Source organism: Egretta garzetta, unplaced genomic scaffold, assembly GCF_000687185.1.
Source record: "Egretta garzetta isolate BGI_Z169 unplaced genomic scaffold, ASM68718v1 scaffold75, whole genome shotgun sequence".
NCBI classification, from domain to species: domain Eukaryota; kingdom Metazoa; phylum Chordata; class Aves; order Pelecaniformes; family Ardeidae; genus Egretta; species Egretta garzetta.
This window is the reverse complement of record NW_009259589.1, coordinates 1,698,648-1,725,505: the sequence shown is the minus strand read 5'-3', so window position 1 is coordinate 1,725,505 and position 26,858 is coordinate 1,698,648. Positions and strand designations below refer to the sequence as shown.

At 35.7% G+C, this 26,858-nt stretch overlaps 1 protein-coding gene across 3 annotated transcripts in view; it reads left to right on the top strand.

The window, feature by feature from the left end:
• The first annotated feature begins 11,760 nt into the window (after positions 1 to 11,760).
• Positions 11,761 to 26,858, top strand: part of ZZZ3 (zinc finger ZZ-type containing 3) — a 37,007-nt gene continuing 21,909 nt past the window's right edge. For all 3 annotated transcript variants that reach the window (XM_035893532.1, XM_009637989.2, XM_035893533.1), the window contains exons 1-3: positions 11,761 to 12,711; positions 13,177 to 13,330; positions 15,769 to 17,330. In XM_035893532.1, the coding sequence (XP_035749425.1) occupies positions 15,820 to 17,330 (1,511 nt within the window). In that variant the 5' untranslated portion in view covers positions 11,761 to 12,711; positions 13,177 to 13,330; positions 15,769 to 15,819. The remainder of the gene's footprint in view (positions 12,712 to 13,176; positions 13,331 to 15,768; positions 17,331 to 26,858) is intronic.

Sequence of the window (26,858 nt, the reverse complement as noted above, 5' to 3'; positions counted from 1 at the left end):
TCAAATTCGAAGTTTTAAAATGTCATTTGAAACAGTGTGTGGGCAATCTGGTGTGCATTTTGGAGGCAAAGCCCACGCCTGTGGAGAGTGAGAACTTAACTGCCAGTGCAGAGTTGGTACTGCTGTGATAGGTTAGCCATTTAGGAACCTGTCTGAACTCTGGCAGTCTGCTCATGTGTGCTTAGGGTAGGTATGGAAACCATATCATTCACACACTGACCCAGCTTCTGGCAGCTGCTTCCTGTTGCCAGAATCTGTGATAAAATATGCTGAAGGTAGATGGTAGCTCTCTTTTCCTTTGTTCTTGTGCTTTGAGAAAATCTCTAGTGGCTGAACCTGGAACTTGAATAGCGTTTTTATGTTTCTTCAATCCTTTTACCTGCTGTTACAGGGTAATTGTGAGGAATGGTGGGATGAGCATCTCCTTTTTATTTTTGGAAACAGTTATTATTAAGACTTTTAGATACTATAGCCAGACATATTTTTATATAAAAGGTTAAATGCTCTAATTGTTGCTTCATTAAAATGTGGTTGTAGTTTGCACTGTATTATTGAATTAATAACTGATGAATTATAAAATCTGTGAAATATTACTGTAGTGATGAGTCCTATTGTCTTGAGACAAAGGGTGAAAGTCAGAGCTGTCAGAAATTACTTCAGTTTCAGAAAATTGAAATGAGAAAAGGCAAGATGCTATTTAAAACCCTAAAGTCTTATATGTGCTATTAGGGTAGATTAAAACTGTAAACATATACCTGGGTTACTAGTACTGAGCATATGCATTTGAAACATCCATGACTTTGTAGTTGAAAAGGCATATTTTGTTTATGCAGTAGCTTTCCATCACTGATAATACCATGGATCTTTTTTTTTTTCTTTATTCCTAGAAAAATGTATACAGGCAAAGTCATAAAAAGTGAAGCAGAAGGATGATCTCTGATTAAAACACAAAATTTTTATTCTGGTGATTAAAACACAAAAATTTTGTTCTGCTAATAAAAAAAATACAGTTGAAAGCAGTAAGGAGAAAGAGTTAAAACTGAAGTTGCTGTGGGAGTTGCATTGGATAGCTAACCTTGCAGCCTTTCCTTTTTGCCAGGTCTTTATACCCATTTGTAAAAATGAAAAATTAGAATTCTTTTATACAAATACACCAGTGGGATAGCTTGAATGCTAAAAATTTATGGGAGCTCAAGGGAAGACAGGGAAAATTCATGGAAGAGAAATCCACTGAAGTTTAGTAAATAGATAAAAACAGATAAAAATCACAAATTACTTAAGAGGACCCTGAGCTAAAAAAAGTACAAAGTAGTGACCTGGATAGACCTTTGGTCTGACTCAATGTGAGGAAAGAGGTTTGAAATTAATAAAGTTTAAAATAATTGATTTGCTTTGTTAATGAGGAATAAGTTTTGAAATAGATGGTCAATTAACGACAGAGGGAATTGAGTGTATATATGCATAGGTGACAGGTATGTTCGTGTGTTTAGGAGGTAATAGGTAAGTCCCATTTGCTCTGTAAATGTAGTGCAACTTCAGTATCTGGAGCATGGAACATATTTAGAAAGTGCTGGATAAAGTATTTAGCAAGTGGGCAGGGATAATAGAATCAGAATGAATTTTTCACTTTGTAGGCAGTCTTTCATTTTATGCTTGAACAATGAATGTAAATTGTCTCATGTAGGTGCAGGAAATAATAAACTGAGTATTGCAAACCAAAACAACCCTGAAGAACAATAATAATCAAAGCAGAATATCTGGGTATCTCTTATGTCACAGAGTAAAGGAAGCAAAAAGAAAAGCATAGAGAGGGTAAATTGTAACTTATTTCAGCAGCGTGTTGACGGGTTAATGGTGGGTTTAGAGTAACAGTGTAAAATATCAGAAATGCTTAGAAATGCATTTTAAATCTATAAAATATGTATATTTAACAAGTTAATAAGACACCTGGAGAAAAAAATAGCTGATGCGTAGTTGTATTGTGTGAAGAGTTTTACTCTTCTGGCTGAATCTTTCAAGATAATTAATTTGTGACTTTTAAAGATTAAAAAAGTGTGAATCAGACTGGCCAGAGTTTTTACTGTGCAAAGGGCTGTAGAAACTGCAAAACTGATGAGCAAGCCTGCATCTAGATGAAAAATGCAAGTAAAGCAAGCCTAAAGATTACTTATCAGTGGTCACAAGAAAAACAAAGACCTGTAGTTACGGTTGGAAAAAAAAATACTCTTCTGCTGGGTTTTCTACAGGGTGATAATGGCATTTTATGCCAAAGTGTTCAAACGAAAAAAATGTTCATCTTGAGAAAGTAAGCAGTTACTAAAAGGCTGGGATTTTAAATGTAAATGCAGGCCAAACAGAACTTTCTTTGTATTTCCAGTTAGCACTGTAAGCATAGGCAAGGCAGAACACAGAAAACCCAGGAAATTAAATGCAGCCTATTGTTTATCAGCGAGTGTACTGGCCTACAAAGACTTTCTGAGCAGGGCAGGAGAAGAAAGCAAAATAGCAATCAAGCAAAACAAAACTACACATCATGCAATCATAGTTCTATTTGAAATAGATATATTAGAATAAAAAAGGAAAATAGACTGCCCAATGGTAGTCTGTTTAATAGAGCTTTCCTATCTGGAAATAGTTGGATGTAGACAGAAGCAGCTAGACAATGTACTAGTTGAGCTGGGACCACTCTTAAAGTTTGAATTTTTAAAATCAAGGCCTCTATTACCAGTAGGTATGCTGTAATTAACAAGAAAAGGTATGCAATAATGTTCATATTGAAAGGTTTCTGTTCTGTGCTTGGAGAGGGGACAGCAATCAAACAGAAAGTGGCCAGTCACTGTTACTTTAAGAGCTTATAAAAAATGCAGTTGTTAATGCACTTAAAACACCTTCAGTACTTGCCAGTTGAAACTTCAGGAATCCAAGCAGACTGAAATATGCATAATGGTCTTTTATTCAGAACACTTAAATACAGACTAAACAAAGAATGAGAACATAGAACTACAGAGGGGTATGAAACCTCTCTGCTTAACAAGCTCAGTGTCAGTTGCAAAGCAGAATTTGGAAAGAATCTAAGAATAAATTGTAAGACGTTGTTCATAAGTGCTGGTATCTGCTGTTCTGTCAGCATGCCCAAGCATGGGGAGAAAATTTCTGTCTGCCTTCAAGTACTCCAGGGCAGACAGGCTCACTCTCTATGTAGATGATGCTGACATCGAGCTCGCAGAAAAGGAACGTGCTCAAAACTGCCTTGAAAGACAATCTGCAAAGGCAAAGCCATCATGTATGGCTAAAGGTAGCTAGCAGTTGTGCTGTGTATTAGACCAAACAGCAAAAAGAGACAATTAAAATAAACAACATCCTGCATGGAAGGCTGGAACAAAAAGTAGGGATGGGTTTTTTTGCCACAAATCACTATTTTGAGAACTGAAACGATGTTGAGGTTGTAGCATAGAGGTGTATCAGTGAAACATTTCAACAGCTGTAGTATCTCAGACTGTTTCTGCTGAAAATAGATGTTTCTCTGCTTGCTGTGGGCCAGAGACTTGACTTGGTATAACAAAGTCAGTTGTGCTATACAATTTTATTAATATATCAAAGTCATAACACAGCCACGTGAGCATTTAAAAGAGCTATGGCTCTTAAAAATAACTGCCAATCAAAAAGCAACATAAGGCAAGTCATTTATGGTCAGACTTGATGATCTTAAGGGTCTTTTGCAATCTAAATTATTCTATGGTAGCAGGCTACTACTGTATTTAAATTCAAGGTTAAAGCATAGTTTGTCTTACAAACTAGTTCATTACTTTCTAAGGCCCCTAGCATGTGAGAACACATCTGTTTGGTTACACGGTGAGTGGAGCTGCAATTATCCCTGCAGTATCAGCTCATGTGGCAAGGGATGCCTGTAATTCTGGGAGCATGAAAATGTATCTGGTCAGAGGACACAGCAGGGCCATAGCATCGCTGTGACAGGCTTTGCTTCTTGTGGTCATAGATGCTAGGATAGTTCTGGATCCCCTCTGCCCCCCACCCCTATCCAGAATGTGTTTTAAGCATTTAGAGCCATAGTTTAGATCAACCTTTAGCTTAGGCAGGAAGGTATCCCTCTATTTGTTTACCATTGTCACTGAGTAGTAACATTTGACCCTCTTGGCCAACTTAGCAACCCCCCTAAATTTAGCTGGGAGAGAAGAGGAAGTATAAAGAGTTTGCAGCTTTCATGGAAGTTGGAGTCCGCTTTTTAAGGAGGATTGCAGTTTGAGCCCAGCAGTTACCTGCTATACATAGCTTGTTAGCAATCTAGTCTGTGCATGTATAGTTTGGAATTAGCCACACCATCCTTGAATTTTGGAGATGGCCAGAGGGAGGTACATGATTTTTCAAAATGTTGGAAGTGAGGTGGGATGTCTGGCAGCAATGGGTTGCAGTACAAAGAGCCAGCCCATAGGATAGCAGTTTTGCTGGTCTGCTTATAGAATAACACGCTTATCTCCTAGATTGAGTCAAAAGTATTATCATATGGAAAATAAGTGGTTAAAACATTTTTTATGAATGGAGGTAACGGGAAAAACATCCTTCCTTCTTGCTTTTTTTTTTTTTTTCATTTTGGGGCAAAGTGGGACATTTTAAATTTTGATGAAAAATAGAGAACAAAACCCTTTTAATTCTGATGCAACACTCAAAAATATTTTACAGGAAGTGTTGCGTGCCTCATGCTCCCATTTTCCAAACTCTCTGGTTTGGTACTTGTCTTAGTACCCGTGCAACGGCACTTCTAAGCACAACCCACTCAGAATACCTGGTTGTGTGTACATAGTACTGCTCTATCTTATATGACAGTGTTTGTCACTATGATAGCCTTCTGAGGCTTATGTAGCTGATGTTGTAATTTTGCATATAAAGAAGTATATTAATTGTTGTATTTCAAATGCATGCCCTTGACTGAAAATCATCTGGGATAAAAATATATTCTATACAGTATTTGATTCTATATGCACATCACAGTATAATTCATAGGTTAACATGTTTGCAATCGCTGTTCCAAAAGTAAATGAGACAGGGTAGATATTTCCAGTGTAGTAGTCTACAAAAATGAGCAGACTGGTTTATTTTGCGGCTTTTAAGCCTGTTTTTCTTCATCAGCTTCCTTTTCATCTGTAAGCTGTTAGCAGGGTTATTAAGTACTTGATGACCCTATACAATTGCAGCCTACCTGTAGGAAAAAAGAAATGTCTTTTTATGCTTCATGTTTTCTGCATATTGCAATAATAACTTCATTAGGAAATAAATATTTTTCCTATTTATTGGTATAAACCTATGTTCTAGCTGTGTTTGAGATTAAATACTTTTGGAGTCTATTCTGCTAGAATAACATTTTGATAAATGGTTACTGTAATCAAGTTAGTGTAATTAATGTTATAATGAGCTTTTCAAGAACCTGTGTAATTTAATGCATCTCAAAGATGTTAGTCACATGTTTTGGTAATCCTGCACAGGAGATGTTCTTTGGATAACAGCAAAGCTATTTAGCAGCTGAATGATTTCATGTGAGTAGGTTCACATAAAAAGCATATTATAATTTAGACTGGGACTTTCACCTATATATGATACAGTGGAGTAGGGAGGTGGGGTGAGAAGGATACAGTGATGGCCAATAAGTGAGGTTAAGTGTAACTTTTTTGAAGTGGGACAAGAAAGTTACTTGCACAGTCTGTTTTTCGTTTTCTTGGTAGGTTAATTGTATCAGACAACAGTTACTTTTTTGACTGATTAGTAAGTTTGGTAAAGGTTTTAGTTAAGGCTACTGTCTTTATTCATGCTAAATGCAATGTGTATTAAATGATGTCACAGTAATTGAACCTTTTTTTGCATTTTTTTGTAAGATGAAGCAGTACTAGGCGGTGTGTTGAAGTATGGAATGTAGTTTATTCTTCATAGGGCTTTCGTACCACCTTAGAGAGTTCTCATCTTCATCTGTGGTTCTGGCCACATGATCCCACTCTTGTGCTGCAGCACATTGTCCTTTAATGAGACCCACAGGAAAAATGGATCCATCTGGACCCACCTGAAAAGAAATAAAGAAAAGGTGGTATTTTCATCTCAGACCTATTCATAGATTCATTTCATAGTATAGTTCCACAAAGGTTTGTGTTGACAGAATTGTCACAAGTATTTGTGACAGATATTTGGGATGGGTGGTGTTGTGATGTGTGTAGGTTAGCCGTGACTACGTAAGACCCCAGATTCTGTCAGGTCTGCCTGCCTGCTTCTTCCAGTTATTCCCAGTTCCAGTTCCCCTCTTTCACAGTTCTTCAGGATTTCCAGATTGTCTCTTTCTTCAGTCAGCATCCGCTCACTTTGCTAATGTAGCTGCTCTCCTTACCTATCCATTCATGTTCAGCATTCCCCTTCACCTGCCTTCATCACAGCTCCACCAGGATTTTTGCTCTTGGGCAAATGCTTCTCTATGACAAATTCCAATTTCTTACTCCAAAACATGGCAGTAGAAAAACTCGTTGAAGAAAGTCATATGTCTTAAGCAGTTACAGGGTTTAAAAAAAAAAACAACCATATTTGTGCACAGAAATGAGTAATTATTTTGACTGAGAATTGAGGGGAAAGGCATCAGGGTGGGAATATCAGTCTGAGGCAGATGCTTCAATGTATGATTTCAGTGCAAACTAATTTGGCCAAGATATAAGAAACTGAAAGCAGTTTAGGATTTGTCTGTAAGGAGAAGAAATTTGATAGACTGAGTGCTTTTTCTAGAGTTCTGCTCTACAGTTACACTTGTATAATTCATATTTAGTTTTATATGAAGTAACTTTGCAACCTTACCTTTGAAGGTTTGGCTGGAAAAGGGATGATGCCTCTCTTGTGCCCATCCTCCCTATACATTTCCTCATGTAGGTAGCCCAGAAGAGTGAGAAATATCGGTGCAGTCAGCTGTTTTGATAACCCACTGCTGACTGGAAGGGATACAAAGGAACAGATGTGCGTTTCTAGCCATTGTCATATAACTTGCTGGTTTGACCTTTTGCTTTATTTTGTGGTTTTAGAGAAAGAGGGGTCAATGTACGACAATGATACAAAGGAGGAGGTTAAGCTTTTGTTTGTTTTCACACATCCTATTATTTAAGTACCGGTTTCAGCTTACTCTTCCATTGCTTCTCCCCCTCGAAAGAACTAAAAGCAATTTTTTCCATAAGAAGTATGTAAGAATAGGTTGGTCTGGTCTGGTGAACCCGTCTATTTTAAGGAAGAAAATGAGCATATTGATCTATCCGTTCCAGTTCTTTGCCAGTTTTAGTTTCTTGGTAGAGCGTGTCCCTGCTAGTTTTGAGTGGTACAACTTTTAAAAACTTGATAATTTTTTCCTACTATTCTAAATTTTTCTTTTCTCTTTTCTTTATTTCACCTTGCTATCCTAATATATAAGATAAAGTAAGTATAGGTAATTCTGTTCTCACAAACTGTATTTTGACCATATGTAACATAATCTTACTGTGTCAGAGCTGGCTGAAATCTCAGAGTAATTCCAGACCATGGAGTCTTATAGCATTTATTTATTTTTACTTTTACTGCATTTAAACTTTCGTTATAGCTTTAAGCTGCTTATTGTTATATATTATTTCAAGTAAGACCTTTGTACTGTCTCTTATTGGGGGTTATTTCTATCATTTGAAAGTATTGCTTATTTCGATGTAATGTAAAATCAGAAAAATGTAGTGCTTTCTCCAGAAAACTAATTTCTTGCTCATGTAGTTATGCTAAGCTCAGTATGTGTGGGAAGAGATGCTGGCGTACTCTAGATGTGATAGACTGGTGAATATAATTTGTTAAATGGAATTCATCCCTAATTTAGTAATATCACTTTGCTAGGAAGTGATATGCTTTATATATGGAGATAAACCAAAGTCTTGATAATCTGATGGCTGTGCAGGTTCTCTTCTGTTTAAAAATGCTAATTTTTTGTCTTGGGCAGATAGTTCTGTAAGGGATTAGATTCTGTTTACATAAATAGCTTCTGCAGTCTTCATTTTGTACAATAAACTTTCCATTTTAAAAAATGTACTGCTTTAAATAACATATTACTGCTCTGCAGAGAATTTAAGAATTGCTATTTTATACCACAGAGATACATCGGTTTTATTCATAGATGGCTTAAACTAATAAATATTCTTTTATTTTGAGATACACACTTAAGCAGTACTATGCATGCTTAAAATGTATGAAGTCTAATTGGTTTTTTCAATGTCACTGGAATAGTGTGGTCTGGAGTATATAGCTGATAAGAAAAAAGATAATGGTGTAATGATCAGGATGTCTCTAGGCAATCAGAACACAAAAGCTTATTCAAGATACCTTTGGTGTAATTCTCTGTGGAAAATGCAAAACCAGAAGATGTAATTTTGTGGCTTCTGCCAAGGGCCATAGCATGAAGCATACAGAGGGTTCTGCTAGCAATTAAAGATTGTGTTCATGCATGCTTAGTGTATGGATGCAGTAATTGGTTAAAAATTTATGACATGCTCATAACAGAAGGTAATGACAAACAGGAGATTCATGATAATGTTATGCTTTTACTTTGTTAAACCACTTTAATGTAGAAGACAGGTCCAGGGTCAGGTCAAACTCAGGTTTTGTCAACTCTGGTTCTTGGGGGAAGTGGAATTTAGAAAGAGGCTTGAGAAAAGCCATCTTTGGCCATTGGTTTCGTGTCTGCACTGAGACAGACCAGTAGCAAGGTGGTTCCTAGTGGAGTGCTGTTTCCTAAAATGTAAATAGTGGCCCCTGGCTCAGCATGGTCTCTGAGAGACTCTGAAAGAAACAGACAATGTTCATAGGTTCAGGAACATGGCAGACTTTGCTATGTTCTTATGTAAAAGTCACATTTATTTTAACAGAGTGATATTACGTGCATTGTAATAGCAGTGTAGAAAATCATTAGGTCCATGGAAGCAGGATTTCAAAATTAAAGAAATAGTTTGGGAAGAGGTATAGAAAAATTGAGTGTACCTTTTCTCAAACTAGCTAAATTATGTACAGTCTTATAGTCTCAAATCACACCATATTATTGTCACCAATAGAGATTTGTTTTGATTTGTTTTCTTTCCCAGATGATCTGCTTTTTGGTATTAAAAAGATGTGTGTAAAACCGGTATTTTTTCTGAAATGTTAAATTTGAAAAACATAATACAAAATCTGACACAGATTTTTAAAAGAATAAAATACAATGTTTTTAAAAAGGAATATACGTTAAGGACTCCCAAGTTCTGATGACAGAAATAAGTATGATCAAAGAGTCTTATGACTGAAATACAACATTCTGCAATGTTCCTTTCAGCCAGAGGCAGGCAAGGTCCCACAGATCTAGAGCAGAAAGAAATGAAGCAGGAGAGTGCAATTATATATGTTACATTTGCTCTTGTAGATGGTAACTACACCAATAACCGATATTGTTTCTGAAGTAATTTTGGGATTTACTGCAGCATGGGACTAGAGATTGCTACTGCTATCAGGTATCCATAGTTGCAATATCTGAACGCTGGAAAAAGTTTTAATCTTTATCACCATGCAGTATTATTGAGCATGAACAGAAACTGGTTATTAGATGAGACTCAGAAGAACAGGAAAAGAACAGATTATCTCTCTTCATAGAAGATGATGATTCGTTATACTCTAGATGAGATGAACAAACTATTCTCTTTTCTAAGGTTGAATTGTTGTGTAAGGCTGTAGCTATTGTCCATTTTCTATAAAATAATGACATCAAATAACCTATCGGAGACTTCTTCCTGTTGCAAGAGTCTCTCCCCCTCCTCGCCCCCCAAGTACACAACTATTTTTGTTTGTTTAATGTTGCATGTAATGTTAATATATCCATCATAAGTACCAAATATATAAAAAGCACCACCACACAATTATAGTAGAGGCGTTCGTGGCTTTTGCTGCTTTCAGGTCCTGTATGCTGATACAACCAGTATGTTCATATATTGTCCTCTTTACCATTTCTTTTCTAGCTTAGGGCCACACTGAACATACTTTTAACTATGTACATGTTTCTTAATTCTTGGGATTCCTTTAAACAGTCGACTCTTTTCCCAGATACTCAGTACTGCTTAACCCAGTGAGGAAATTGGTTCTTCTGCGTATTAAGGCAGGCATTTCCTCATTCTGCTGTCTTTAACTGTTGGTTTCCATCTCTATGTAAATTTGTTTCCTCTGTTGCTAGAGGTTTTCACACACACAGTTCAACATTCACTAGCTTTGCTAAATATAGCTTGTGGTGAAGTTGAATAAAAATTCTAGTGTAGTTGTACGATTATGATGTGTATCAGTAGAGTCTGCCTAAAGCTGTGTAACACTTTAAGCGTTCTCAAATGCTAAAATGCATACCCTGAAACTCCTGTGCTGTCATCAAATTCTTGATTGTATGTAAGATGGATTGACAACTTCTGTAAGCAGTCAAACTTCAGCCTCACTGAGTAGAAGTTCCGTACTGATTAATGTATGACCATTCCCTATAAGGTTTCAGCATCAACACTTGCTCAGTGACTTCTTACACAGGTCCTTCCCCACAGGAGACAAATTCGACTGTGTATTCAACCCTTTCCTACATCAAAACTTTGTCTCTGCATTACATTCTACTTTCACCTGTAACTTCCTCATCGTTAATGGGCTTTGCAAAACCAGACCGTGCTGTTTCTTAGCTGATTCTTTCTCTTTAGACCTTGAGTCTTTATTACAATATTCTTTTTCTTAAATGCTGATGTGGTTCCCTGAAGAATGGCTTAGACCTAAAAGTGTATTTAGTTTCCCTTGCACTCCTTATTCCAACTCATAAATATCTTCTAAAATGAGTCGTGTCCAAAACATTAGATTACTCTTCCGTTGAATTTCTCTGCCATGGAAGATGTGGTTGTTCTAGGTGAAAAAAAGTAATTCTAATTGGTTATGAAATATAAAGAAATGGTAGTTTCTTTTCAAGATAATTTTTCCAAGGAAACTTCTGGGAGAAGTTATTTAATTGCTCACTTAGCAAGCTCTTGTGAATGTTGTTTTCTAGTTTTTAAGCAGTAATTAAGGTGCAGTCATTTCAGTGTATCCCGATTAAAGTTTTCTAATGTTTATTTTTTTTAATCCACACCCTGCCCTGAAACTGCTACTAAAAAAAAAATCCTGACTAGGTAAAACTTTTTGCCCCTGGCCTTGATTTCTCCTCTTGTGTGATATTTACACGTTCTTTTTGCTGTTTCTGAAATGTTCTTGCTCTCCCCAAAGGTGACGAGGCACAGCAGGGGTTGTGTCTTTCCTGCTGTGAGTAAAATAGGATTGGTTTAGGGGAAAGAAAATGAGGGGAGATAAAGCATAGAAATCTGAGGAAAGATTGACACTACTATTTCAGCCATTCCTGAAACAACTTATGCAAATGTTCTTTACTTATCGATTGGTAAAGTAATTAAAAATTTTTGAGATTGGACCTCCTTCTGATTGACTCACTGTTTTATTTGGTTTCAGGCTTTTTTGTGTTTTACCAAAGTTACTGAGTTATGGGATTTTGTTGGGGTATGTTGTTTGGGTTTGCAAGAAATCTGTCAAAATCTGACTTTACTTTTGGTATCTGCCTGTGTGTCTTCCCTGCCAGTTAAAGGGATCTATAGGAAAGGCAACAATGTAGGTTTAAGTAACTTAGAGTATACTAGAGTATTAAAACAGAAGAAACTTGATGGGGGGGGGACGACACACAGGGACGGGAGGGTGAGACACAGATGGACTCAGTGTGAAGTTACTTGATATTGGAGCTCTTTATGGAGTTCATCTCTCACTGTTTCTGGTTCCATTCCTGGTGTGGCTAAGTAGCAACTGTTCCTTTCTGCTCATTTCTTTCAGTCATTTCTCTCTTGCATTTTCCAGTGTTTTTCCTTGTCTTCTTGTTTTTCCATTCTTTATTTGGCCTTTATTATATCAGTTCTCTGCTGTTTGTTAAACTAAGAAATTCTACTGAATAATTGAAATCTTAATTTGATTTAATTATCCATAGAATAGAATTTATGATACCTCATGTAACATCACTGTAGAAATATCTTTCTTTGTTGCCACTAGGCATAATTAATCTCTTCTTATTTGCCTTGGTTTATATTTTGAATTGTCAACTTAATGGGGAATTTGGTTTTTACTCTTACCAGTATGAAATTGTAAGTAGTTTGAAAGTGAAGATGACAATTTCCAAAGGCTTTGGACGTATATAATCTAAATATGGTAACTGTGTAGAAAGAAAAATGTGGAGAAACCGGTCAACTTGTGTTTCACATAATGAAGTTTCTGAATTGTCAATATGAAAATAAGTTTACTTTTATAAAGTCAACAGAATACGAAGAAGGATTCAGTAATCACTGTTCTGTAGTGATTTATAGTGCCTCCATAGTACTAGATGTTCTTAAATGAGATTCCTGGCATGTTTTTTTCAAGTAATAGCTTGTGGGCATTGGCATTGATGCCCAAACTCTGGAGACAAGTGAAAGCATTGTGTGGCTTTTGGATCCATAGATTTATTTCTGACTTTCAATATCAAAACTGGTTCACTTCCACTATAAACAAGGTAGCATACATTGTTTTCCTTGGGTGAAGAACAGGTTTAATGTGAACTCTGGAAAGGATTTCACTCCTATTGTGTAGATGAAGGTCATTCAGGGACTTGGAGCCAATGTAAGTTTTGAATTCTGCTCAGCTGATTAAAATTAAATAGCAGAAATAATTGTTTTTCACTGTGTATCTCATTATAAAACATTATAAAATATATTTGACAATGCCTTTCGTAATACATTAGTTGTAGTAATATCTTTCACTAGTTTTCTTACATGTCTTCAAATATCTTCTGAGGTTTAAACACCCTAACACACAAGACTGTTGTGGAGTCATTTGCTTCCAAATCTGTAGTGTGATACAGTTAATCACTTAAAAATAACCAAGAAGATACTTTACATTTGAAACCTAAATTAGCATTTCACATTCTTAATTGCTTTATACCACACTGTTCTTTATGTAGGACACTTGTAAAATTGATTATTGCTTCTTAAAAAAAGTTGTTGCTCTTTATATGTCCTACTGCATTCTTATTTTTAATGAAATAATTTAAATATTTTATTGATGCCTTTGTCTTTTTCTCAACAGTTTTCAAAATCTTGTTAATGTGAAGGCATAAACTAGTAAAAAGGCATTTGGATTACGTCATGGATATCAGCAATGGTGATTGATATTATTCGAGTGGTGCAGTGGGAGTCTGCGGTGTGAAATGTCAGAAGTTTGTACTTCTATTTTTGCAATGGTAAGTTTTTTACATTTTGTGCTAAGTAAATAATAACTTTCTAATTTGTTATGTAAGGTGTATTTCTTTAGAAAGTAACATAACAGCAAATCAGTGAAGATACCTGTCTTGCATATTATTTCTAACATTTGTCGAGTTCAGCAGTGATTACTCACCAAAGTATACATTGGAATTTGGTTTAATCTGTTTTATTGGTATCCATTTGAAATGTCAGTTACTCATCCTTAATGTGTGCTAGCCTTAACCAGAACAACCTAGGTGAAATGGAGTATCTAAATGACCCTGATTTTCATGTTTGGGTTCAACCCCAAATGAAATCACTCTTCAGAAGGTATTGAGCTTGTGTGTAAAAGGAGAGAATCTACAAGCAAGTCTATCCATGTGGAAAATAGGTGTAAACAACCATTACAGACAACATATTGCTACAGTGTTTTTTCCCCCTCTTCAACTCAACTACTGATGTTTTGCCCATTTGCTGTTTGTCATATTATTTATATTTTCTCTTAAGACAGAGTTCATTGAACATCTCGCGCTTTCTCCTGCATCGTTACTTTTAAATGAACAGAATGGAAGTTCGTATGATAGCAGTTCTTTACCTGTATCTCCAGGAATACAAACAGTGCACCTTTCTGGGCATGTAAGGCAGCGGGAATAGCTAACCAGCAGGAAGGTTGTAGCAGCACAAAGACAATGCAGTTCTGAGAACATTTGAAACTTCCACTTTGTAATTAACGTTTTCTTCATTACACGAAACGATGTGCTGTCTTACCCAGTTGTATCTAGAGCTATACCAAGCAATACTTTTAGGATACATTACTTTCATTAAGAAATACTACTTGCGTTATGAATATCTAAACAGACTATAGTAATTACTGTTAATTGTCAAACAAAATTCTGTTGCTTAAGAGGGGTACTGGTCTTGTCCCATTCTCTTTTCTGCTCTAGGACCATCCGATAGCTAAATAGTAGATTTTGTGAGAATTTATGCTTTTTTTTTTTTCCCCCTCCTCTTCTTTGCTGAAGATGGAAATAATTTTCCTCCAATTGTCATTCTCAGCCTTTCTAAATAAAATGTAAAAGGTTTGATTCTGTATTTAAAATTTTAAGTCTTCGAATCATATGTCAGTTGAACAGGTTTGTATAATCTGGAATTTGGGTAGATGGAAAAGGGAAGGTATGCCATTATGTATAAATGTGAATCTATTCATCATTATGGATATTATGACAGGTTTGTGGTGTTATGCAGTTTGACACATTGAATTTTTAAAGATGAATAGAAGAATGACAGTGAACTGATTTCTATTAAAAATGTTATTTTGAGATTGGGCAAGTCGAGTACTCCTGCATCTCACCCTGAAATCTGAAATACAGACACTCTCAAACTGGATGTTTTAAACTTAGCTTTGAGTCTGAATTTACTTAAATCCAATGTAGGTGATGATTCATCTCTCTAACTGTATGAAAAGTTTAAAAATGGAGAAGGCTTGGGAAACAACGTTCCAGTACCTCAGAGGAGATTACCGAGAAGATAGAGCCAGGCTTTTTGTTGATGTAAATGATACAAAAACAGGGGAGGCCCCACCTGGTTCTAAGAAAAAATGTTTTCACTATAAGGAGAATTAAATACTGGAACAGGTTGCCCAGAGAAGTTGTGGAATATCTGTACTTGGAGGTTTTCAAGACCCAGCTGGACAACATCCTGTGTAACTAAAACTGAATTTAGTCTTGATGTTCCTTTAGCAGGAGGTTGGACTAGTTTGCCTCCCAAAGTCCTTTCCAGCTTGAATGATTTTATGATTCTGATTCAGGCATTTTGTTTTAGTTCATTTTTATTATTAATGACTGTAACTATTTTTACAAGTGTGATTTTTTTTTTTTTTTTTTTTTTTTTTTTTAAATCCCCTGTTAAATTAGAGTTGCGATTCTGTTTGGTTATTTATGAGTGATTTGGTTTTGTTTTAAGCAACAGGTGAGAAAGAAAATACAATTTTAATGGTTTCCTCCTTAGTATGTGAAACCATGTAACTGGGAACTGTGGGATATTAAGAATGTGATTTGATACCTCTCGTTTGACCAAACTTAAATAGTAATACCAATACATTATATTACATGTACAATGCATAAAAATAGTGTATTTTGGTATCTGGAACCTAACTGGAACATTCCAGCCTTACGTAAGGCATAAATATGGACAACATTCACACACAAGTACTAAAGCCAGAACAACCACAAATACCAAGTCAGCTACTTTGTAGCTTAGATGGAAAACTCTTTTTAATACCAGAAGGAAAAAACACAGAAAGAAGGGGTATTAATACATGGCATAGGCATATTCAGTTTTACATTAGGTACATTTGTGACAATACAGTCTTCAGATTTGCTATGTCAGTGTTTTTAAAAGATTTTTTTCTGACTGTTTTGTTTACATTTTTTTGAAGGTTTCCCAATGAGTGGATCATGATGAACATACTTTAGGGACTTGCCATAGTATGGCTGCTTCTCGATCTACTCGTGTTACAAGATCTACAGTGGGTTTAAATGGTTTGGATGAAAACTTTTGTGGTAGAACATTAAGAAACCGTAGTATTGCTCATCCAGAGGAAGTTTCACCCCATCCTCAAATACGGTCAAGGTCACCAAAGAAGAGGCCAGAATCTGTGCAAACTCAGAAGGGAAGTAACGGTGGAAGAACTACTGATTTGAAACAACAGAGTGCTCGGGAGTCATGGGTGAGCCCTAGAAAGAGAGGGCTGTCTACTTCGGAAAAAGATAATGTTGATAAGCAAACTGTGGAAAATTGTGAAAAAAAACAAGCAGAACCCGTTTCACCAGTTTTGAAAAGAATTAAGCGCTGTCTGCGTTCAGAGGCACCCAACAGTTCAGAAGAAGACTTGCCTGCTAAAACAGAGAAGGAGTTATTGGAGCATAAAAGCTTAGTGTCGGACAATGATGCAGTCTCCACAGGGACTAAGCGAGCTTGTCGATGTCTTATATTGGATGATTGTGACAAAAGGGAGGTTAAAAAGGTGAATGTCTGTGCAGAAGGATTTAATAATTCTGCAATAGTTGATGAGATCGCAGGTTATCAGACTGTCAATGGAGTTGGCGAGAGAGACTCAAATTCTCTTAACTGTGATGACTGTCAGCTTGATGGGAACACTAAGCAAAACAGTGCTGGTTCCTGTATGCCCAAGGACAAAACAGTAGCAGAAAATGGAAACACATTTGCCCATTCTTCGTTGTTGCTTAATAGCAGCAAGGAGGACAGCGTTGTAGACCATTATGTGCCTTGCACAAACTCTCAAGAACAGGTAAAGTTAGAGGACCACAAAATAATAAATGACTGCTTGCCTGAGGAGCATGCTAATCAGGCAGATGAGCCAGCTACAGGGTCCTTTTCTGAAATCCAGTCATCTTTGTTAAGGGATTCGGAGGAGGAAGTAGATGTTGTAGGAGATAGTAGTGCCTCTAAGGAACAGTGTGCTGAAAACACCAGTAGCAACCCGAATACTCATCATGACAGTGCATCAATCTCAGGTGAACCTGAACCACATTCTTCAGTGCTGGACTGTGTTTCAGCTCAAATGACATCTATGTCGGAACTTCAAGAACACAGATATACATTGAGAACTTCACCACGAAGGGCTGCCCCTGCCAGAAGTAGCCCTACTAAAAATAACTCTCCTTGTAGAGAAAATGGACAGGTTGAGGAAAATAATCTTAGTCCCACTGAAAAGAATGTACCTGTAGGTATTAATAATATCAATGGATCTCCCAAAAAGTCTGAAGAAACTAAACAGAATGAAAAAGAGAGAAATTGTAATACGGGAGATCATGGGAGTGATGGACTAAGAAAGCCACTTTCTGAGGCTAGGCTTGTTGCTGGATATGTACCGTCTGCCAAAGAGAGTGCCAACATCCACACTGCAGAGGATGATGAGGAAGAGCCTGATGTGTATTACTTTGAATCAGATCATGTGGCATTGAAACACAACAAAGAGTATGTGTAACTATGGTAACCATGAATTCTGCTTTTGTTTCTTACCAAAAATATATAAATTAATACATATTTAAAGTACTTTCACAAAGATTTAAGTGCTTTCTAATTTTCATACTCTTCAGCCTTCATTTTTCTTCCTTGTTTCTACCCCAAACAAAATTAAACTCTATTTAATATGCAGTATGGTACAGCAATATGGTTTATACATTTCTAGCAATATGAATTCTTCAGCCAGAAATTAAGTTTGGTGGGGTTTTGTGGTTTGGGTTTTTTTTTGGTTTTTTTTTGTTGTTTTTTTTTTTAAACACATCTGTTATCGATTTTCTCTAAAAAACGAGCTGGAAACAAAACCAAAGGAATTATAACCCTTCATTACAGTTCAGTTATTTATAAGCATGTCCAATAGGCACAGCACATATAGCTTATGAAATTATCATTCTGTTGCACGTAGAATTTAAGGTTAGATACCTATGTTCAGAGTGTCATGGAAAAGGCTTAGCATTATTGTGTTAAGGAAGATAAATTCATCAAATGCAGCAATTTGAGAACTTTCTACAGACTAAATGATGTCTGTTGCTGTTTATATTAATTAAATGTAAATATATGTGTGTTCTAATTATTATTAGAAAAGAGCACTAACTTTTCTTTTATGTTTATCATCTGAATGTCTGTAAGTAGAACTGTGGTAATCATATTTTTGGTGACTGTGAAAGAGACTCTTGAAACAAAAGGGCAATTTTCTCAGTGGAGAAAGCTTACATGGAGGAAATTTGTCTTCACATGATAGATCAGGCCACAGTTTTTATTGCACGGTCTTTGTAATGCTGTTTTGATTTCTATGTTTTGCTGTTTAGTAGATGGTTCTACATTTTGGTGTGAGTACTGAAAGGCCAAACGCAGATGATCTTGAGTTTGCTTCATATGAAGAGTTAAACCACTGCTAGTAGTTTCTGTAAATAATCACAGCACAGTTTATTACAAATATGGGGCACGAGGCACAGATGATTGTTTAATCCAGCAGAAGTTTGACTGGGGTTTTTAGCATTAGAGTTACACTATTTTTAGAATGAAATTTGGTTTAATGTTGGATATGAGTAAATTATTTTAATCAGAGAAAATTGTGAGTTAATGTATGGTTCAGACTACCCATGATTTCAAAATATCAAAAATATATGCAGCTTCAGCCATCAGCCCAAAGTGTATGGACACTTTTCCTGGTAGATAGAAGATTGCTGTTTCCTAAATTATAAATGTGGAAAATGGACTGTTGTCTTTTGAAGTTTTTTTGTTGTCTTTGTATCTGTTTGTAGGATGAGTTTACTAGTAATGTTAGTACAAAGATACTTTAGTAATCTATCTTTTTATTATTATTATTTATTAGGAAAAGAATGATAAAGATCATATCAGATTTTTAGATGTAGCCTTAATTTTTACTTCTTTCAAATTAAAGATGTATGAAATGCACGGCTTTTAAAAATCAAAATCTGCAGTTGAATATAAATACTGTAAAAGTTTGTGGGTTTTTTTTTCTTTTCTTACAATTAAACACAGATCTAAATTGTTCTTGAAAAAATTGAGGAACATGCCCTAATGTTAGCTTTTGAATATACACAGTTGCTCTGGAGATAGGACTGGTTGTTGTTCAGATTGGCAGCCTGTTTGTGAGAGCTCGCTGGGGAGCTTTTAAAATTGCAAGTAGGACTTGGTAGCTTGCTACTAACTTGCTGCCTGAATGCAGAATTACAAAAGAAATTCCTGTTATTTTTATCCTATCTCATAATTTACTGATTTTTGGTGGCAAAAAAAGTCAAAGCTAGAATTCTCTTCTAGATTAAGGAAGAATAATTTCTGCTTTCAGAAGTGATGCATGCTACTGAAGGTAGTGTTAGCTGGATTTTTATTTTTTTTTCCCTTTAAAAAAGTGTTGATAAAGTTGGAAAGTTATGGTCAGTCTGTTGTTTATATTTGCAAGAAAATAAATCTAGTATTCTGATGATTCCTCATGATAATAGGATCCTTCTAAAGAACTTACGTCTGTAGTTTGATATTTGAGTGCAGTTGTCCTTTATCTGGAACTTCGTAGTTCAAGATGCAGTGCACTACGTCCTTTTTCAAGTTTTAAAAATACCAAAGTTCATTAGAGGATACTCCGAATTCATGTGGTACAGTTTTTGAATAGTGTCTTAACTATACCCTTGTTTTAATCTCATTTGGTGCTTATTTTTTAAAATGTTAAACTAAAAAAAAAAAAAAAAAGTTTTAGCAGAAATGTTTTCCCTGATGCAAAGAATTTCAGGGTTCCTATGCTGTCAGGTAAAGGCTATTTGCTTTGCCTGTGATATTTCTGGCTAAGCAAAGTATGCTGGTCCTCTGCTTATCCAATCTTCAAATGGTACACAGCTTTATTTTTCTGTCCATCATCAGTTTGTGATTAAATTTGATTATTTTCTCTCTGGTTTATATTTCTATTCTCTTTTAAAAGCAAATTCAGAGAGACGTTAACATCTTGGCTAGGTTAAGGAGGCAGATTTCTCCAGGAAGGCCTTAATATCATTCTTTGGGTGTTCCACAACGGAAAAAAAAGCTATGTTCCTCTGTTGTAGAAGCAATTTCATGTCTGTAAACTTATATTATTTCTTGTTATATTACATAGCTTGATGACATATACATTCATACAGCTGATTTTCATTCTCCAAGAAACTATTGTAACATTGATAAAATATGAATATACCAAAACCTTCAACAGCTGTTGATAAGACTTGCTATAAGAAAAATGACTAAATGTATATTGTGGTATTTTTGTATGAATTTTGTTGCTTTTTGAATGTTGACATGTTTGAACAACATTCATATACTAATATTTCTGGGAAAACTGGATAACAGGAAAAATAATCATCACAGAAAGCAAATTACGGAATATTATTATTCAGAGAGAAGGCTGAAATGATGGATGTTCCACAACCTCTTTAATAAAATAGATCCCTCCTACAGAGACAGATCCAAGATCTCTAAACAGAAATTTCATCACAACATAGACGTTCACATAGATAATAACAGACTGATCTAGGGGATTGTATAATTGTAAAGTATTGTTAATGTTAATTTTTCTGTTTTTACGCACAATTTGAATTTTTGTGTATTATGATTCCTCTCACAAAAATATGGTTTGATGCATATTTGAGAATTTTGCTTATACGTCCTAACTCGGAAACCTTTGCATTTTCTCCTGAGATATTTTCATTAAGACTGAACTTGTTGATTTAAATCTTTTTACACTGCTTAATTTTATATGCTGTGCTTAGTGTTTTGCATATGTCTTTCCCCAGGAATTTGTCATATCCCTTTGCTGTATCTTTTTATAGTTTAATTCTTTCTTACAGTGCAGTAGCTTACTTTAATTTTCTGTTTTATGCAATATTTTATTCTCAGTACATTTTCCCCTTTGCCCAGCGTTCGATTTAGTGTGCTCCTTTCTTTTTTTCTCCTTCCTCTCCACTTACTCTCTTTGAAGATTTGCAATGTTTGGCAGGTATTGGTATTGGGGAAAATTTTTGTTTAACACTTCACTCTGAGGTCTAGATGAAAATGTAATTGAGGAATTGAATTTTCATGTGCATATAATGCACTATACAGTGTATTTCTAGGAGCCTGTAAGTTGTGATTAGCTTTATAGGGACCACGTAGGCCTGCAGGTAAGCCCACTGAAATATAAGATTTATGCATGAGCACTTGCTCATAGGCATTTAGTTGCGGGAGTTAGGACCTTGCGTTTATTCAGTAAATATATATTTTCATATCTTTTGTTTCATGTGTTACTCTATAATATTTAAAATCATAATAGCTGTATTGACGTTTAAACTAAAGACAGATTAAAATGAAATATTTTAGTACATCTCTTAAAACCCAGTGTTGTGAACTCTTACTGTGGGTTGTATTGTTGCAGAGGTCTTGGAAAGACAGAGGACCATGTAGGATTGTACAATCAGATTTAATATTTAACGGACAATTCATAGTAATACTGTTAATGTCTTCAGATGCACTTTTAATACTATATGAATGTGAGAAAGAAAAGCAGCATCTGTGGCATTTCCTGTGATACAGGTTTTGTATTTTATTCAGTCACAAATGTTTCTGCCTAGTGAATACACATTGAAATAATTCTCTCTAAAAGTTCATCTTACTGCTCTTGACTTGTTAGAATAGGGTCTGGTGCACCTTGCCATACCAATTATTTTAGAACTCTGCCTTAAACAGAACATTCTTAAAGTGTAACTCTAATGTAATCCTGTAGCAGTCTTTCTCACTAAGGTGAAGTTCTAGTTTTACCTGCACCATGTTTTTTCCTTAACTGGATGACAATTAGCATTAAGAATTAAACTACTTTTCAGTAACATATTTTCAGATAAAATCTCCATGTCTATCTTCATATATATTGGACAAGAATAAAAACATAACATCAGTTTTGTAATTTATACCGATGTATTCAGATATATGTCTCAGAATTAAGGTCAATTTTATCACACAGTATGGATTTATTTTAATGTACAGATAAATCAGGTAATCTTAACGTTCCTTTGTAGTGATGTCATGTAGCTGTGAGTAGCTAGTACTATAGAATAAATTACCCTCCTCTATTATTTTTAAGGGCAGTTTTGTCTCATTTTCCTATGACACATACAGTTTTAGTTTGAGGCAGCTTTGGTTGTTACTTGTTCCATCTTAAGGAATAAAGGGAATTGGTGTAAATCAAGTTATTTTATGTTGTAGCAGTTTTAATCCATACTGGGTTCAAGAATGTTATGTGACAGCAATTATTTTGTAAACATGTAACCATGGAGTACTTTATAGAATATATCATCAACATAGAATAATTGATGAAGTATACATTTTTAGTGTTGAAGAGTAATAGAAATTAATAACTTTTAAAAATGTATATATGCCATGTATATTAGATTACAATGTGTTTTAATTCATCCTTTGTTCCATACAAGAGTGGTGTGGCATACAGTGATATTTTTCTTAAACTACCTATTAATGTGAAACTTAAACATACGGAAAATTCATACTTTTTTCAGAGAGGAGTTTCTACTGTCTGATAGATTGGACTGAGTTCCTAGTAAGTAACAAAATTAAATCGGCTTTAAGTAAAAATTTCATTTAATGTAGAAGTTGAATGCTGCAACTAGTTCATCTGCAAAATAGAAATAGAATAGAAATCAATTAGAAACTTCTAATATGAGTTTCTGATCAACTGCAGTTCGGTATTGCAGGTAATTGCATTACTAAAACACGATCTGATAGTGTAATGGGCATGCAACCACATTTATTAATGAAATTCTTATTATATTTTACACCAGCCTAAAATATTAAGTATTTTGAGAATTCTTTACTGCCAGCATTATTGTTTTATCATGTTTCATAAGATCATTTCTATTTATAAGTACTTATCAATGGAAAAGTTACAAGTGGCGCAGAATTATTGCGGGACTAAAGATTAAGGTTTATTTTTAGTCATAGATTCATGTTTTATAATCACATAAACTATTCAATAAACAGTAAATAATAGAGTTCTTAATTTGCAAGAGAGAATGCCTTGGGCATTTGCTGCATCTCCTTTCTCTCTCTAGTAATAGGCTTACTCTAGGAGCCATTAAGTGTCAAGTACATTTGTCAAATTGGTTTTTCTTTCTCTGAACATTGTTATCGTGCTGTCAACCACATTCTAGTGAACAGTGGTGAAATAATGCATCCTGGGGAAAACAAAGCTTGATTTCTTTTGGATTTGTGTCCTTGAATTCTCTTCTCTCCTTATTTGCCTGATACCAGCTTTTCTTTTTCTGCCTATGCTCTCACCTCCAAGAGTCCTCTGTTGCAGTGTCCTGTCCTGGAGGAGAGCGTGTGAACTCTCCAGCGCAGAGCTGCTTCCCTGCTCGGTAGCGTGTGTGGATGTGGGTGCTGATGGATTGTCCAGAGAGCGTGAAGAGTAACAGCTGAATTCTGCTTGCCTTTCTCTTGTGGAGACAGTAGTCATGGTCTCTCCTCCTTCCCAAACTGTCAGTTTCTAGAGAACATACAGGAACTGAACTTGTCTTTCCGACTTCTTTGATCAACGTGGATCAAAAATCATGGGGGGAAAATGCACAAATTAAAAAAAACAAAAACAAAAAAACAAACCACCAACAAACACAAAACAAAACAAAACAAAAAAAACCCCACACAAAACCCCACAACACACACAAAAAACCCCACCAAAAAACCCCAAAAATTACTATTTTACTACAGAAAAAGGTAGAAACTTACCTTTCTAGGTAGAAAGTAATCCCGCCTGTTCATTTGGAAATGCTTACCATTTCTAAGGATTCTCATTAGTAAATTAATCTAGACTAGAATATTAAGTATTAGTAAATAATTAAAATGGTTTTGAGGTGTAGGAAATACCAGTTGGAAAAAAAAATCAAATGCTGTAGGAAATTTGTGGTCACGATTTAAAAAAAGAGAGACAAAACCAAGAAAAGATGTGGTAGCAACGTATTCAGCCAGCACAGCTGTGCAGAGAGTAAGGCTCTGGCTGGGATTTTGGGCATGCACACAGGGACGCTTAAGAGCAGAAGTGGTAAAGTGTGGTTACACCAGTTGTACCAATGTAATGTGTGTCTGGTGGGACAAGGAATAAATTACAGTAGCATAATTGCCTACTTGGTAGGGAGTTAAAAGTATTTAACTGAAATATTAGTAAGCATAATGCTGCCACCAAGAAACAAGAGCATAGTGACTGGCATATGCTGTGAGCATGCGGGCATCTTTTCAATTTTAACTAAACTAGCTTGAAATGATAACTCCCTTACCAGTCTTACGTGTTTGTTCTGGTCTCTCCATGGTGAACTACAAAACTGACTGTCGGTATCTTTTAGAAAGGAATTGTACAAGCAGTACGTGTTAATGCTTCTTTTAGTCTCAGCAATAAGTTCTAATCAAGATAGGTGTTTCTTTGGTACTAGGAGGTACTGCTATTTTGAGAGGAGGAAAGATCCTACTTTTTGGTTTCCTTAAATTTTATGCTTGGTAGGAATAACCAGCTGATTTTTATTTTTTCATTATTGCACATCTTTATTTTGTTTTGCATAGTTCAAGGTGAAGATGTGTTGTTGTTTTGTGTAACACCCTATGAAAGCTTTATGCTGCATAAGCCAAGGACCAACGGTGTTTGTCCATGGATTATCATCATACTGAATACTAACAAAAATACACATTTTACTAATTTCCTTCCTTATTTCTAACTTTTCTTCCCCTTCTTTAGCCAAAAAAGATCGAGTGAATAAGTCTTTGTATTGCTGTCAGAACGTTCAGCTTCTCATGATTGCATATCATGTTCTTGTAATCCAATTACAGGCTTCAGATATTACTGTAACAGAGTGCTTGAGGGAATATGCTAATGTGTTCCTATGGCAAGAATACACACCTGAATAATCGGGGGAGGTTCACCTTGAATTTTAGTGAAAACTTGCATAAATTAACGTAGAGTGAGTTGAAGGATTTCAGCAATCAGTGTTGTCAACTTTCTCAGATTTTTTTTTTTATTCAGAGGATTTCTGTACAGTTGGGTCAGTTTCACGGTAGCATGGGCTCCTCCTATTTTGTCTCTGGAAGAAAGCCCCTTCGGAATGGTTGCTTTCCCCTAAGTCTACTTAGAGAAGAATAGCTAAGTGGAGATACTGGAGGAGTCTGTGATACTTTCTCTCAGTAAAGGAACCAGGACCATTCTCACTAGGGAAGATGAGAAAGGAGGAGAAAGAGTTGGGGGGGTGCTGTCATTCTTCATTTCTCTGCCCCTTGTGAGGAAAACAATTTTACTGCCATTTCCTCAGGTCACTCCAAGCCTTGAAAGCAGAGGAATGACAGGGCCCTGTATCTTCTTCCCTACTGAACGTCGCTGTCCTGCAGGCAAATGCTTTTGAAAGTGCAGTTAAAGGAAGATCAAAAGGCTATATTAAAATGTGTTAACTGGGGAGAACTGATGGATGATGTTTTAACCTTTCATGTTGACAAGACTGAAACAAGTTACGTGTTTGTTCAGAGACACAGAAACCTAATTGCTACTAAAAATTTTGAAAACTTGCTGGAAATGTGGATGTTTGATAAAGGTGCTTTTGTACAGCAAATATTAAATCCTGCTGAGTGTGGTGGACAGCTCTTGACAAGAATCGAGCCTATAGAAATATATGAGTGGGCATTCTGTTTCTGGGGCAGACTTAAGGATTTAAGAAAATTTAAGAAAAGGACGTCACAAGTTCATAACCAATAAAATACTGTTTAGATGCTTGAAATACGAAGCCTGGAGCTGTTAGAAGAAAGGTGAAATTAGAGTGGAAAATGGCTCTTTTGCATCCTGGTAAAAAGACTATTTTAGGGTTTGTTGTGTTGGTTTGGCGTTTTTTTAATGCCCTTTAAAAATGTGCTTTTTTGCTTAGTTCTGTTTTGTTTTAAATAGGTGTGCATTATAGGCTGAGGCTGGCATTCTGAAATTGCGATTTTTGTTCTGTTACTGGCACAGTAGACTTGGAGAAGCCACTTAATGTGTACTTCAGTTGTTTCATGTATAAAATGGAGATGCAGTTAATTATTTAGTTATCTCAGAAGTCTTTTACAAGGTCTGAAGTACAAGTATTAAATATGGATAGGGAAAGGACAGTAAATTACATGTAAAGAGGTTAAGCTAGAGTGGAAAACTTTCATAACGAGTTGCAGAATTGGTTATAAGTAGATTACCTTGGTCACAGTACCTACGCATTAGGTAAGGAAAAACCTACCATATGGTGCTTTTGTACGTCCTGACAGGTGTAGATATATGCCCTTATTGATTATGCCCTTAAACTATTTTTGGTTTCTGAAGAGAAATCAAAGAAGGGCCACTGTTCATCAGTCTCTTCTGCTTCCTTGGTGCTGCCGTGTGTGTTCTGCAAGTCTAGCATTGAATCCCAGCACTCTTCCCTAGTGCAGTAACAGATTTTTTTAAATCTCAGATGCACATCAGAATAATTTGTGAGGAACTCTACCATGTCAAAATTACTGTATCGTGACACTGGCAAAGATTTCAGGCCAAACTTAAAAGCTGGGAGCATTATCTGATATTTGTGAACTGAATCAAACAAACCAACCCCAAACAAAACGCTCGCTTCTTTGAAATGAGAAGATTGTTTGATCTGACTTAAAGATCTCTCCAGGAAGCCAGTCTCTTACTGCCTGGGGTTTCCCTTTTCCAACAGTAATTTGCAGTCTTATAACGTAACATGTTTAATATCCAATACTTCCTTAGCTTAACATCTAATAAGGTTTTTTTTTCTGAATCGCTGTTAGTAGACCAAAATCCAGAGTGATAAATGAGTAGGTATAGGAGACCAGGTTTTAATCTGTACTTTGCTAGAGTGCCAGTAGATGGCAATAAAACAAAGACTTGCTCAAATTCTCCTGATTACTGATACGTACCGATTTTGTGTCACAGCTCTTGGGAATACAAAAAACCAAGTTTAT